This window comes from Pyxicephalus adspersus, chromosome 10 (genome assembly GCF_032062135.1).
Source record: "Pyxicephalus adspersus chromosome 10, UCB_Pads_2.0, whole genome shotgun sequence".
NCBI lineage: Eukaryota > Metazoa > Chordata > Amphibia > Anura > Pyxicephalidae > Pyxicephalus > Pyxicephalus adspersus.
In genome coordinates this window covers 48,922,262-48,938,257 of record NC_092867.1, presented here as the reverse complement: position 1 = coordinate 48,938,257, position 15,996 = coordinate 48,922,262, and the positions used below count along the sequence as shown (strand labels likewise).

The window sequence follows — 15,996 nt, the reverse complement described above, 5'->3', positions numbered from 1 at the left end:
TGCCCCTCAAAAAAACTAAATAAACCTAGCCTATTCATACTAGCATGAAAGGGAGGGGACAGACCACATGCGATGGGTACATGCAATGGTGCATGTTTTTTGAGGGGAAATGTAACACTAAAACAGGTAAATGGAGATTATTTTACCGAATTTGGAGGAATTCAACTTTACCATTCAGCTAAACTAGCTGGATGTTTCAAAAAACATTATTACATTTAAAGCTAATGTCTCTATTTTACATAAATATTAACCTCAATGCCAGCCAAACCCTTTGTTTTAGTGGATTGCCAGAACTCAACCCTACACTTAAAATAGAATTAAAATGCGAGTTACGTCATTCTGGCTAAGCCAATCAAAATGGCCAAAGATCTTAACAAGCAAGAAGATGGTGGCACTTGAGATGGAATGGGTAAAGGTATATCGCGGTTTAGTAATAACCCTTTGCCCCGCTAAATTTCAAAGAGGTATCTGGAAAAAAGTTACCCTTTAAGTATGGGGTTCTGCATTAACATAATGTGTTATTTTACCATGGAAAGTGTTTAAAGAGTAAAGGATGTAGGTAATACACACAGGTTACACAAAATGGGCTGATGCTAAGAACAACATCATAGGTTATTGTTGGGGAGAAATGGGAGATTTACAAATCAACTTACCATACAGATGTTGGGCCTAGCTGCGGCTGAAAGGGTCAGGGAGCCAGCAATGATATACTTAGATAAGAAAAGATAAGATAAGACACAGAAAAAAGGTTATGTTAGTGCAACACGTGATATAGTAATCATATACAATAATGAATTTTTATTTTAAAGGAGAACTGCAATATTAGCTGGAACCTGTATAGTGCCACAGCAGGCCTTATCAAAACTTTGTATGTATCGCAAGAAACTATTGTGACATACAGAGAAAATGTTGTAATTGTTTTTTTTTGTAACTCTGTGTGAAAATTGATCAAATCCTGTAGAGATCATAAGGGAATATAATGACTTATGGGTAAAAAGGATATCATTCTTTTATAATTTTGTATGAAAACTGAATTTTGTACTACAAATTATATTTTCTATATTTGTGCTGAAAACTCTATCTTTCTCTGTCTTTTATTTAATTACCAGTATTTAGCTTTCTGCACGTGTGGCAGATATTATGTACGGAAGACAAAATGCCAGCTTAGAAAAAGAATATATGAACACATCTATTTAATCACCAACAAAAAGATCACTCCTCCCTTTAGTCATCATATTGCATTGGAACACAAATACGACATCAATTCTCTTATATTCATGGCGTTTGAACATATCCAACTGCACTATAGGGGTGGTTATCTGGACAAATGGCTATTACAAGGCGAAACCAGATAGATATATCAATTAAAGGCAAACTATTTCAATGGCCTGAATGACACATTCAGTTTTAAGTGTTTTCTATGACAGAGAAGGAGATAACGCTCATTTGTTTTTGTATTTTTCTCTGAAAGGGTTCATTTATCATTGTGACTGCCACTGTTTTTTATTTAATTGTCGTTATCTACTTGATTGTTTGGTGCACCTATGTCTTGGGACCCGCAGGAGAACCATGGCCCTTTAAGGTGCCCTTAAGTCTCCCTAAGCCCAGCCCCTTTCCACCCTTGGGGTCTGGCTGGAGACCCATATAGTTGGGTGGGAGGCAATTTTCCCTTCCCCTCCCCCACACCTTTTGGGAGTGTTGCCTTTTATTGACCCCACATTCTTATACTCTGCTCTAATATTTCCCTTTTTTATGTTTATTTTACTTATTTCATTTGTTTGTAAATACTTACCCTGTCCTTTCCTTTTACCCCTGGTTCTATTTTTCTGTTGAATATTGATTTTTTCTTTCTTTTTCCCTCTTTTTCTTCCCTGATTATGTGGAGTCTGCTGGAAGCCAACCCCCCCCCCCCCCTTTTGGACCTCCACTGCTCCTGTTTGACTGCCTCTCTGTGCTCAACGCACTGTAACCAGTGCCTGGGGAGTGACGTGCATCTCAATACGGGACACCTCCCCTTTCCCACGTCCTCACGCTCGCATGTGGACATATGTGCAAACAGGACCTTGACTATTGGATATACATGAAGCCCTTTCCTTATAATGCTACTGGCAATAATGTAATTTATGTATTGGCTAGGAAACCCCTATATGTCACATCACATCCTTAAATACTACTTTCATTATTTATCATCACTATTACATCTTGGGTCCCCCCTATATGGTTATATGGTAATAATTTGTCATTATTACTACACTACTAAGATATAGACTGATTTGGATTTAAAATTATTTGTCTATTTATATATTGATGCTCTATATACATATATATTTAGACACATAAGTATATACATTTTTTACAACTGTTACCATCATGTGGTGGTTTTGAAACCCTACCAAATACTGCATAGGACTATGGTATATCCTTCTCAAAAAATTTAGTTGAGCATTCCCCCAAACCATGGTTTTCCTCCACTGTGCTGATTCCCACGTTGGGTTAAGTTGTACCAACTTACTGCATTTCATCGTATGTACAACCTTGTTTTTTCAAACAATCTGGTTTTAGGATGCAAAAAAAGAAAAAGCTAACAGTGTTTTTTCTTCTTTTTTTATATTTTGCTATAGTGCTTTTGAATCTATTGTATGTACAAACCAATCCCCGAGGAAGCGGAACATATCTGCGAAACGCGTCGGATTAGATTACTGTACTGCTTTAGCATATTAATTACCTGTACCTACCTGGGTTATATTGGTATTGTAAGCACCATGTTCTTAACCTGAGTCTGTTACCCTCTTTGGTATATGAAGGCATCACAGAAATTTTTATTTTTTATTTTTATTTTTTGCTGTAATCTAATACTTTGTAAAAATAAATTCTGGTTTTTATATAACAAATGATGGTATATACTGCCTTAAAAGTCCTACTTATAAATACCCCTTTTTCTTTTGCCATTTAAACAGGGATGTTGGCAATTTGTTAATGTTATGAGGTAAGACAATCAGCCCCTTTTGAAGCTATACAAATCCTGTTTAATAATACTAATAACGACAAAATTGCAATAGGAGTCGTTCCAGACTAGGGATAGAATTGTTAAAAAGTGGGACAGTATTCTTGGACGCTCAGGACAGAGTTGTTGGAGACTGGGGGTAGGATTGTTGGAGACCTTTACAGATTGTCTCTAACATTTTGTTCTTGTTCTCTACCTCCCTTTCTTAACAAGATATTTCATATAAAATTAGGCAAAAGAAAGTAATAGGGATAAAATTATTAGAGACTGAGGACAGGATTGTTAGAGACCTTTACAATTTGTCTTTTAGACATTTTCCCCCTCCTTCTTTACCTCCTTTCTTAACCAGATATTTAATATAATATTGAGCAAAAGATAGGACTAGAGATAAAATTGGTAGAGGCTGGGCACAATGTTGATGGAGATTAGAGATAGAATTATTAAAAGACTAGGGACAATGTTGTTAGAAACTAAAGATTGAATTTCTAGAGACGGGGGACAAGTTTGTTGGAGACCGGGATAGGATAGGGATAGGGATAGAATTGATAGAGACTGGGGACAGAATTGTTGGTGATTGGGGACAGGATTGTTGGAGACTAGAGATAGAATTGTTGGAGCCCTTTACACATTGTCTCTTTTAAAATGTTGTTCCCTCCCTTTCTACCTCCCTGTCTTAGCAAGATATTAAATATAATATTGAAAAAAGGAAAGGACTAGGGATAAAATTGTTGGGCACTAGGGACAGGATTAATGGAGCCTGAGGACTGAGTTGTTGGAGCCTGGCAACAGAATTGTTGGAAAATGGGGACAGAGTTTTTGTAAACTGGGGACAGAGTTGCTGGAGGCTGAATATTAAGTTATTGGAGATTTGGTTCTAAATTGTTGGTGACTTGAGGGCATATATGTTAGAGATGTGGGACAGAGTTTTTAGAGACTGTGGATAACATTTTTTGAGACTGACGACAAAGTTGTTGGGGAAAGGGTACAGTGGTAATTTAGAATGAAGGCAGAAACGTTGGAAACTAGGGACATACTTTAGACGATTTAAACAGTAGATATGTTACATGAGCCTGCTAGAGACCTCTGCTAATAAATCACCATAATTTTATCATTTTTTCTCCCTCCCTCTCTACCTCCAATTCTTAACAAGATATTTATTAAAGAACATAAATATTAAAAGGGGAAAATGAAAGGGTGATACAGAAAGAATGTGAGATGTGAAAGTAAACTAGTTAAATACTAGAAGGCATACTAAAGAATATTTTAATTCACTGGCCTGGTAAAGAAACAGGCTGCTCTTGGCAGAGGTCAGATAATTAATGTCAAAGGACTGCATTTGTTCCCCTTGTTGGCTGATGATACCATGACCATATACACTTCTAGAGGTGCCTTTACTATTTCACTTAACAATCAATAAATTTCAAATATCTTCTCAGCAACCAAAGTCGGTTTATGTTCCTCAAGAGAGAGATGAGAGATGATTCGTTGACACTATTATTAATAGTAAACTATTATTTAATAGGTATTCTGAGAACAATTTAGATACTTACAATTATTGCTCCCCAAAAATCAATGGCACTTATCAATGAATAGCCACCTGCTGTGTATATTGATGCTATACCCAAAACAATTTCCAGGCTACCAGAAAAAAGCAGGACATTCTAAAGAAAACAAATATAAAATATTAGGATTAAGAATAATATATTTAACTTTGGCCCTATCTAGTGGAGTTTATTACAAATGCAATAAGGTGCCCTAACCTAGGTGCAAAGCTTACCCTTTATTTAGTTTTAAAACAATAAATTGCACAGCAATGATAAAAACACAGTTCTCTGAGCCCATGGTATTAAGGACCCTTCCTTGAGAGTACATTGTCAATCCCCCCCCCCCCCTCAAGTTGTCGGAACATGCTCCAGGGAATGTTGCCACTACCGTTATCATTACCTGAGCAATGTTCTTTGCAATATTTAGTACCCTCCAGCTTTTTAGAGAAGGTAAGGAAAGATCTCATGATGTCCCATGAGTGGAGTGTAGACCCACTGAACAAAATTTGAAGATGAAATCATGTGTGTGTTGGGGAAGGAAGTTTGGGTCTGGAATTCGGTTTTAGAGCCCATTTACCCTCAAAACCCAAAAATCACTTCAGATACAACCTGCTAAAGAGTGTTACACTCTCCCTGTTGTTAAATCAACTTCCGATAGATGCAAGTGATCTCCTCCCCACACGTTACAGAGGCATGGCTCACTATTCCCACCATCATAACTTCATGTATACATTAACCTTAGAAGAAATGGCACTTACTCCAAGAACTCTTGGTTTTCCTTTCAGGAATGTTTCATAAAAAGGTGTTGAACATGCGATTTGAGGGTTTACAGTTATAGTCTGTTGTGGGTAACCAGAAGGAACTGCATACACCGGGGGAGCATTCCATGGCTGGCCAGGAGGGGCACAAGCAACTGGGTGGACTTTGTGTTCCACAAAGTTTGGACTTTGAGCATGAGTTGTAGTAGTCATGATGAAACCTATGTAGAAACAAACAAAAAAAAAAAAACAATAAAAGGAAACACAAGATATTTTACTAATTATATGCAGAAGAAGTTCATCATCTCCATTGGTTCATGCTCCGTTGCAGTTCCCACCTATCATTAGCCCCTCAATAATTGTCTGATGTTTTTCAGTACCATCTTATGACAGTTTGCAGGATGACTGGGTCTGAAGCAGAATACAAACTTTATTTTTTAGTGGTCCAGATTTCCAATAATTTTTCAGGGTAAAAGGAAACAAAGATTTTCTTGGCCTTATAAATTCTTCTGCTCTTGTCAGAGCACTGTTCTTTATATCCAAATGTATCATGTCTTGCACCTCAATGAGCTCTCTCTGAACTAGTGGAAATCCATAATTTCCAAAAACAGCAGGCCATACAAAGAGCTCCTAATGGGAGACTAATAACATCCTCTTAAAGGCCTTTTTGAACTGTATGGCTGTGTCCTGTGAGATGCATTGATCCCAGATCCCCCCAAAACTATACTATATAGGCCTGCTTTTTTAAAGCTATCCAAGAGTGGAAAATATAGGCAACCAAAGTTTGTATCCTAGCCTTGGAGAGCTTTAATAAACCAGGCCCTTTAGTCTTAACAACCAGGAAATGATTGCAGTTTTAGAAAAACGTTTTAGTTTGGCAGTTACTGTATTTATGATTTAACAAAAACTGTATAAATAGTACAGTAATAAAAGTTACACAGTTTCAGAGCAGGTCTAATATTCTAACCAGGGACAAGCATAAACAAAGCATTATTTCATATACATCATTACAACTCTTTTTAAGTACTTAGCAAATACTTTTTAATATTAAAATGTCCTAACTGCGGTCGCTTTTTATAGAGTACAAAGTACAAGTAGGGAGACATTTGGCAATGAAACCTGGAAAACAAATGCAAATAGCCTCTCCAAGAGAAGGTTTTATCTATGAGCGTTTCTATTGTAAATAGTGGGACTGTACTAAGAGGGTATTAAAAGTACAGGTGTATGGCTGAGCTTACCTATGCTCCCTGGCTAAAGTATCAAACATCAATCTTTTCTATAATCTGTTCTATATTTTGACATGAAATGAATATGGAACTTTTGGGGGATTGAGGAAAATCTGTTTATACGTGTTGTAATAAACATGTAGAAGTTTATTTGTAAAGAAGTGAGGATCAGGTAAATGTTCTCTACTTCTAAAAAATATTTTTAGCAACTCACCGATCCCAATGTGGTCTGTGGTGCTTTCTTCACTTTCGAAGAGGTGAACACAACCTGGTGATCTATAAAGTGGGAATATATGGTGAACAGGGCAGGTGAATGCAAAAGTAATGTTAAACCTATAGTTGTACATTTAAGTATTACATGATCTTCACTGGACTAGAATACTAACCCATACTATTGCTACCTCATTGGTATAAACCTCTAAGCTCTACTCAGCATGTGGAAAAGCTATTTTAGGTAAAGGCCAAATCACAAAAATAAAAAATTCTACTATGGGGAAGAGGTAAAACACTGTTTTAGTTTGTGAAACAACTCCTCCCTCATGTCTTTACTTTTTTAACAGGAACACAAATTTAGGTAAATTTCTGTCCCAGCTATGGCAAATACATCATTAAATCTTGATGGAAATATATTCTTCTCTAATTTTTACCCAAAATCATCACATGACTTGGGAAATTAGATTACAAATTACGAATCGGGCCTTGTGATTCACCATGAGGTCGTATTTTCGCTGAACTCAGACGAACTCTCAATGTAGAAACTTCATTGAGGGTTCGCCTGCAGTCACAGCTGATTGGAAGCACAGAGGGAGAGAGAGAGAGAGAGAAAGAGATGTATATATAGATACATATAATTCTTGAAGTATGTAATTATATGTATATATATATGTGTGTGTATATATATATATATATATGTGTGTGTATATATATATATATATATAAAATACTTTAAGATTAAATCCTCCTCTACTTTATTGTAATTTTTTATTTAAATATCTGTTTACTGGTTTACAAATCTAAAGGATCGTATCAATAAGTGGTTATTGAATGTCCAACTGCAAAAAAAAAAAAAAACATCCAATTTTGGCAAATGCCAATTGCAGGCGAATTTGTATCAGCTGTGCTCTGAACGTTGAGCATTGTCTAACTGTTTTTTTTTTCTTTGTCTTTTTCTCTTGGAGGGGGCTGTTGTTTTGTATTTTATTCTAATTAATCTGTTGCTGCATTTGATATTTTGCTTGCCATTTAGCACAATAGCTGCTTTTGTATTTTAAATTTTGAATGTTTCAATATCAATTTTGCAAATTTTGAAGTCATTGTTAATGCTATGGTATTGTGTTTGTGGCCATATTGTTTCATTTCAATAATATGTATTTATAACCACATTTATGTATTTATTACCACATGTTTCTCCTGCATAAATATTTTCTAATCTAGTTTTCCACCCTTGATAGGTCAAAATTGCATGTTGGTTTTGGTAAGTATTTTAGGAATGCAATATTTGTTGGGCCATTTTTTAACTAATTTGGCTTTATATGGAAATGTGGGTTTACATGTGTTTTTTTTTATCATGTATTATTCATGATTTTTTATTATTCATCAATTTTTTTTCATGTAAATTTAGGGTTGTCTGTGTGTTCATATTTTAATGTGACCTTTTAGCAAATAGGTTTATTTTGAATAAAGCTTTTTGAAAAAATTTGTAGTTTGTTTTGGGGGGTTTGTTTTTATGTGATCTGCTCTACAATGTCCCAGGATCTACAATTTAAACATTCAAATATGCTTGTTTTTAAACAGTTCCTTTCTATGATTTGTTTGACTGGCTAAAACAGCACTATTGGCTTATTAACACTCAGTTTGAGGCACATAGTTGTGCTCCAAACCTTAGGAGTATGATGCACATTGTTGTGCGGCAAGGCGTAACCGCTATGTACGCGTGAACTGTGTTCTATCAGTTGAAAAGTTTTCCAGGGAGGGATCCTCATTCTGGTAAGTTTTTCTTTTTAGGTGTATATTGTTTTGCTTCATGTGCACTCATGTATGTACATACATGCAAATATATATGTATGTATGCTTTTATGTGTGTTCATAAATGTGTTCTTTTATGTGTGCTTTAAATTGAAATTGACTAAAAAAAAAAAAAAAAAGTGCGGGCTGTGCCAATCAACGAATGCAGCCGCAGCTGCATTTATTGACCAGCTCAGTGTACGATCCCCGGCACTAGAGGTTAAATGGGGACAAGTCCCCCCATTAACAACCTCTAGTGCTCTCTGATTGGCTGAGGAAAGCTCTAGTGCCCGTGGATAACAGTGGAACTGCAGATGAACTCTCAATGGAGTTTCTGCATTGAGGGTTAATCCGCAGTTCAGCTCTCATAGATAAATACAGGCTGGTGACCGTGGAAACTTTGGGAACTTTGTATTATGTACATAATACATTTAAATACCAATATGTGACAATGTGACTTTGAGATTGGGACAACGACAAACAGGGGTTTCAAGTAGAGTGGAAACCATGCAGACATTTGTACTCAATACTTGTGGAAAAAATGACAAAACATTGCATAGCTGAAGAATTGCCTAACAACAGAAACTGTAAATACAAACCAGGCACAAAAACATTGCAGCAACAGATAAAACTAACAATAATGAGATTTACAAAAAATCACATCAATGCATACCATACAAGCAAACTTACTTCACCCCCCCCCCCCCCCCAAACCAGTCCAGTTAAAGTAGTACTAATGAAAATGCATATGTATTTATATATATTTAAATGTATTTTGATATACACACACAAGTGAAATCACTAAATGTTTCTTTAATACATATTATACCTTGCCTAAAATCCTTTAGTAAAATATTTGATTTATCAAAAGCCAAACTAGAATGACATTTTAATCAGGTCACAAATGTTTGTTCACATTTTTTGTTACACTCATACTATTGTGTGATGCCATATTAGAAAGTGCTACTTATGATATATCCTGCTTGATAGAAATTCGTTTGCAGTGTTGCAACCAAAAGAAAAAGTATCAAAACACTAAGTGCAACAAATGTAACTATAAATGAAGCAAGTTTGTGACTGAGTATAATGTAACATAAAAAGTAGCACTTACACAAAAAAAACATCAAGCGCTAAAGATTCAAACTAACCTTGTAATCGACTGCAGATGCGCACAGAACAGGGAGCAGGTGTGCGCTAATTAATTGCTATCACCTCACTATTGAGTTTAACACCTCCTTCTGAATCGCGCAGCTGAAAATTAATCACCTTAATTTGTGGTATTCAAGATCTTTGTTCATTTTTGCAGGAAACCGGTCGAACTCAGCCCCGATTCGCAGTAATAGAACTTGACGACCGGCGTGTATTTACGCCCGTCCAGCATACGCACATTTGGTTGATAAATCAGGCATAATGTGTGACTTGTACAGATTTTGGTTTGTAACTGGAAATAATCTTAAATAAAACTTTACTACCTTAGTAAAGCAGTGGCCTTACCATCATTCCAATTTAAATGATTTTTGTGTTGTTATTGGGTAAAGGCTACCTTTGTTAGAGGATTTGGAAACACAGGTATTGCTCCATGGAAAGTGATCCCTTTGCCAAGATAAAGTACTTATGAGTAATTGCTACGTGAGAAGGTAAGAATTTCCTGTGCCTTCTGATTAGGTATAAACAGTTATATAACTGTTTGTTTGCTGCACTCCAAAGCTGTAAAAATTATATGGATGCCAAGATGACCATGTTGTCACGTGGCATTTTAGACACTTCCGGATAAGTTGCTCAACTAGGAAAACTTTTTCTTTTCCTGTCCTTGTCCTGTTTAGAAATTTTATTGTGCTATATAAAATTGCATTTTTTTAACCGTTGATTTTTTTCTGAGTGTGAATTTGCAAGGAAAAAGGAAAGTGATAATAGAGGTGTGCGCAATTGTACGTGCACAATCCAATAGTCCAGAAATAACTATTGACTGGACAAACAGAATTCTTCCCCAGTTTTATCTATTAGCGAAGAGGCATGAACAAAAATTAAAAATGTGTTTTTGCAAACATTTTGCATCAATATGCGTTTGGGCTAATAAAAACACACCTCAACCCGTCTGTGTCTTCTGTTGGAGTAAACCAAGGGGATCTGTGGGAACATTTCACAATTGAAAAAAATATTACATTTCAAGTTGTTTTTTGAAAAAAAAAAAAAATAATCATAATCTGGAGAATAATCTACAGATTCTGTTAAATTTTTTAACATGAGATATGCTTCCCCAAATTACCTAAAAACTCCACCCCCATTCCAAACTATAGTAAATTGTATTTAGAGTATATAGTATATCAGCTTTAAAAATTCATGTTTTAATATATCTGTATTAAATATATTTATACAGTATATGAATATGTTTTTGGAACAAATCCACCTGGGATCCACACAGCAGTTTTTTAGAGATTGTCATGTTTGGCAAGTTTGTTGAAATATTTCACTTATATCTAGAAGTGAAAGTTAAAAAACATAAGACTATACAATGGCCGCTTCTCTATCTTATCAACATAAAATATGCAGTTTGTCATATTTCCCATCATCACTGAATTTGTAGCTAGAGTTGTATGTCTATGTTCTTGGCTTTTTGGTAAAGTAGCCAATGCTTTGCTTGAAAGTTGTCCATGTTGGTCCTTTCTTCTGCTTCTACCTTCTACAGCCTCTTTACTTTGTAGTCAACTGAGTCAGCAGCATTAGTGTAACTTTTTGGTAATGGTAGCGTTGATTCTGTTTTTTCCCTGCTACCAACTTGCCCAATGGGCTGTGAAGAGTAATAAATGTCCTTAGTAATAGCTTATGCGCAAGGAATAGGTAGTGAAGTGCATTTGTTTTTTTATGTTTTTTACAGAAATGTGGTAGTTCAGTATCCTCCATATGAACGGCAGAGGCATTTCTAAAAGGAGTTAGATATACTAACTGGTAGAAAATTGACTGTTCTATCAAAACTATGGCCGACTGACCACATAGTGACCTGGTATCTCTGCTTTCTGTCTATGCAACTTAAGCATCCATCTCTAACTCCTCATTTTACCTTGTGCCTAAACTGCATAATATGCTTAAAAGGTTTATATCCATGAGTTTATATCCTCCTCCTACTGTTAGCTAAGACTAAAAAATTGCTCACTTTGTTATGGGTTATGGGTAAAGTATTTATGATGCCCTATGTACACTCTCGGTGGGGAATGTACAATCGTTATTGGGCAACAAACATTCCACTCCCTCTCTGCCTTACCGACTCTGACCAACACAGACTAAAACAGTTAAAATGCACCTCATTTTCTTCTGATACCACTTAGCAAGCAAGGGGTTGGCATTGTTATACACATTGCCCCAAAAATTGAGAAACACAAAACAAAATGGTGGATATAGGAGGGGCCACCTATGGTATAGTATTTAATGTATATGTAATATATAATGTTCCCCATATTCACTACAATGAAAATCGAAGTATCAAACTCTTTCCAAATGTTTTCAAAACTATTTTATTATGATTGTACAGTTTAAACAGTACCCAATGTTTCAAAATTCAGCAATTAAAGTGTCCTTTTTTTTTACAGTACAAATCAGTGTGAGGAAACTTTTAATGAGGGGTGTGGCTATTACTCAGCACTGTCAGCTTAAGAGCTACGCAGTGGAAGGGTTTTAAACACAACTATCACATAAAAATGTTTATTTTAAGTTTCTTCTGTTTAAAAAATTCAGTCACATATCTTAGCATGTGACAAAAGAGGACAATAAACAAATAAAAAGATGTGCAACTTCAAATTGATCTTTAGATTAATGATTGATCTTTATTACAATGTGAACGGTTTACTGAAATAGCCTTCTAAATGTTATGCATTTCAGGAAATAAACTTATTCTTTAGCAAGTCTTGGTGTATTGTATTGTAAATATCAATGGCATTAAATAGCTGAACAGAAAAATTAGATTAGTAGGTGGAAGGTGAGGTGGTTTTGACCAAGCTACAGAAGACCTGTATCTGGCTTTTATCAATGGGGTTCTAAATCACAAAACAGCATTTGTGTCCTTAATTTTGTTTTATGTTCTCATGATGAAGTTTTTCTTTATTCCCATGAATAAAGCCTCTCCCTGGACGTTTTATTGACCCTGGACATTTTATTTTATTATAGGTTTTCTGTCAACATGGATCAGGACAACTACTGTTCATTCTGTAAATGCATGGTGGTCCTATTTGCTAATAGTTTATTATAAATGACTGTTGGATCTCACCATGGGTTTGACTACCAAGAGAAATGAGTGGTACCCCTTTCCCTCCTAACAGTCTCTTAAATCCTACCCTTACCCATTTCAACTCCTCTAAAATCTTTGCTGTGTGATCTATTTAGCATCACATGGAGCTCTTTGTTTAAAACAGGGAATCTAACATTCCTTCAATCATTCTCTGGTGGGAATCAATTACTGCAATTAAAACACATAGACATGGAATATTTCTATCAGGCAATGTTTGATGTCTGATTCTCTGTTTTTTAAAGAGAGCTCATAGACCTATTTTGGGTGAAGCTGGAGTTTTTTTAATGTGCTGAATATCATTTGAACTGAACATTTTTAAAGACCAGAAGCCTGTATTACACCCCAAAGTTTATTCTGAAACTACCTCTTAAGCTGCGTACACACCTGCAATTTTTCTCGTTGGAAAGGATCTTTCACGATCCTTTCCAACGAGAAAAGACTGCAGGATGCATGAACGATGCTGTACATACAGCACCGTTCATGCTCTATGGAGAGGGGAGGGGGAGAGCGATGGAGCGGCACCCTGCTGCGCGCTCTCCCCTTCCCTTTCATTAGGATCGGTCGTCGTCCATCGTCCATGGATCCGCCAGGACGGTCGTCGGACGATGGACGACGACCGACTGTACACACGGCAGATTTTCGCCCGATAATTGGCCGATACCGATTATCGGGCGAGAAAAATTTGCCGTGTGTACTCAGCTTTACAGTTCTTTGTCACATAATAGGTTACAATTTAGCATTTATTTAAGCAATGAATTGCCCTGATGTCTAGACTTAATAGGACATGTACAAGGGGTTTTCAAAGATAAATGGGGGATATATATGGTGACAAGTCTGATTTTTCTCCTTCCCTTTAGCTACCTTCTTCTAGTGGAACTTTAACCAATGATTGAGTTAGAAAATTTGTAAGTTTTAAAATATTTGTACTTTAAGAAAAATGCAATAAGGTTTTAGAGGTCCTACTTTTATGTTTGAGCCACAGATTCCCTCTAATGACATCAATCAACCTAAATTCCTATGATCTTTAGTTTTTTTTTTAGATCATCCATTGTACTAACCCAAACTCTTATGCCCTAACATAAACCATACCTGTAACCTGTAAACCTTAAGTATTTCTAAAATCAAAACCTAATTAGCCTATTTTGTATAGTGAAATATTAAAACTTATTTCCAGCTTTCAGTGCTATTCCACCATTGGGGACATTCACCCCCCACTTGTCTATGTGACCATGGACAGCAGAACAAAGAGGGATGAATATTAAAAACTGTGCACAGTTGTCAGGTCAAAAAAATAGGTGAGGGACAATCTACCGATGGGGACATCTGTTTGGTAACAAACCCTTAAGGGGAATTAGCCCTCACTTAAAAAAAATTCTTCTAGAGCAGTGTTTCTCGACTTTTTTACCATAGGGGAACAATTGAAAGAACTTTTAGGTCTTCAGGGAACACCTTCTACTATATCCAAATCTCATAGTATATTGGCATGGTGATCAGTAGGAAGAATGTCTCTTACATTGCTTGCCAAAAATATCACCCTTACAGATAGCCAAAAAGATCATCGTTGTCACTTAAACTGACCTGAGAGACACACATTGCTCAAGATATCCCTATTAACTACTGGAAGAGCCCTAGGCTGATAAACACTAGAAAATAAATGACAATAAAAACCTGTCAAGGCTTCTCAAATATAAATTAGGTAAAAAAATGTTTAACTTTTGTTTTTCTTTAAAGACTAACTGTACCTTTAATTCTGACAATGGTTTTGTCACCTCTTTGCCTTTTCTAACCACACCAACCCAACAACCAGTGCTCGATGCTTAAGTTTTATTTGGGTCTTTGTCTAGTAATGTATTGTCCTTCCAATGGCTTCTGTCATCTTGTGGATGCATTGGATAGGTCCAGTTCCTTTACACAACTCAAATACAAATTTTTACAAAATGTTAAAATGTATTTTAACCCTGGATGCCTTCTGTACACAGTCATCTTCAAGTCCAGTAAACCTAGTAGAAGATCCTCCTATAACATTAAAAATGGTGGTGTGGTGTACCTATACAGCAGTTTGTGTGCTGTCACCAATCTATATATATTCTTTTTGAAAACAAGATTTAAAATGATCAAAGGGTAACAAGAACAAAGATAGAACAGAGAAGGTAAAACATCATTAGCAAATACAACCGGAAGGATCAGAAGGTTTCCAGGAAGACGGTCCAACTTAAGTCTGTAACAAGATGTCAGTAAACACAATAGCCCCCTTTCAACTTCAGCAGTGGAGTGACCCAAACCTTTGGCTTGGATTTTGGGGGAGCTCATATTGGGGTGGATCAGAATAGGGGGTACCAAGAAGAAGGATGTTTGGTAATTATTGGTAATGATCCTTGTGTTCTATCAAGGTAAAACAATCACAGATACCACAAGACAAATACATAAATATATTTTTACCTTATACAACCTGAAAACTTTTCATCTAGTAAAAAACTTTATAAAAAAAGTCAATGGACAGCTGACAATCACTCATCATTACAATACATTAGATTCCATAGGTCTAATCTTATTAATTTTTGGATAAAAAATTAATAATGTAAATTAAAATGATGTAATCTATAAAATAAAGAATTACATTTCACTTACCCAGAGGCTTGTCACAGTCCATCTGAATCCTATGCAGCTGTGAATTTCTGTTTTTATGACCCATGTTTGCTCACTATTTATGTCACCATTTTATGGCCTTCTCACATTACAATGACTATCCCGAGCTTACCAATACCTGTTTTATATAAGAATTCAGTAAAGTGGAGCTCTAGAAAAATATATTTTTCATGTTTTTTTTTATGAGAATACCCTAAGAGAATCTCCTAGAAAGAAAGTTGATGTAAATATTTCAGAAATGTTCACCAAAATTAATGTATGGAAAAAAATGTATTTTTTTTCAAAGCCCAACTCCAGCCAAAAATTGTGAACCTATTAGAAAAGGTAGGTGAGTTTCAAACAGTTTAATTACGTCATGTAACACTAGAGATTATGTTTATGATTGCAAGCCTATCGTTCTTTAGTTTCTCATTATCCTTCTGGGTTACTTTGGATCGGACCCAACAGAAGTGATAGCTTTGTAGAACATTTTAAACATATTTTGGTGCACTGGGTTACCATTGCCTCTTGACACACTTAGGGCTTTTTTTGTAAA

The 15,996-nt window shown here is 35.8% G+C and overlaps 1 protein-coding gene across 2 annotated transcripts in view; it reads right to left on the bottom strand.

The window, feature by feature from the left end:
* LOC140339584 (membrane-spanning 4-domains subfamily A member 8-like) overlaps window positions 1-15,488 on the bottom strand; it is a 53,530-nt gene extending 38,042 nt beyond the window's left edge. Inside the window, exons 1-6 of one of the 2 annotated variants that reach the window (XM_072424347.1) lie at window positions 15,444-15,488; window positions 10,622-10,663; window positions 6,747-6,808; window positions 5,307-5,527; window positions 4,555-4,665; window positions 654-710 (exon numbers count right to left, since the gene is read on the bottom strand). In XM_072424347.1, the coding sequence (XP_072280448.1) occupies window positions 654-710; window positions 4,555-4,665; window positions 5,307-5,519 (381 nt within the window). In that variant the 5' untranslated portion in view covers window positions 5,520-5,527; window positions 6,747-6,808; window positions 10,622-10,663; window positions 15,444-15,488. The remainder of the gene's footprint in view (window positions 1-653; window positions 711-4,554; window positions 4,666-5,306; window positions 5,528-6,746; window positions 6,809-10,621; window positions 10,664-15,443) is intronic. The other variant, XM_072424348.1, reaches the window with a different exon arrangement.
* Between the last annotated feature and the right edge of the window lie 508 nt (window positions 15,489-15,996).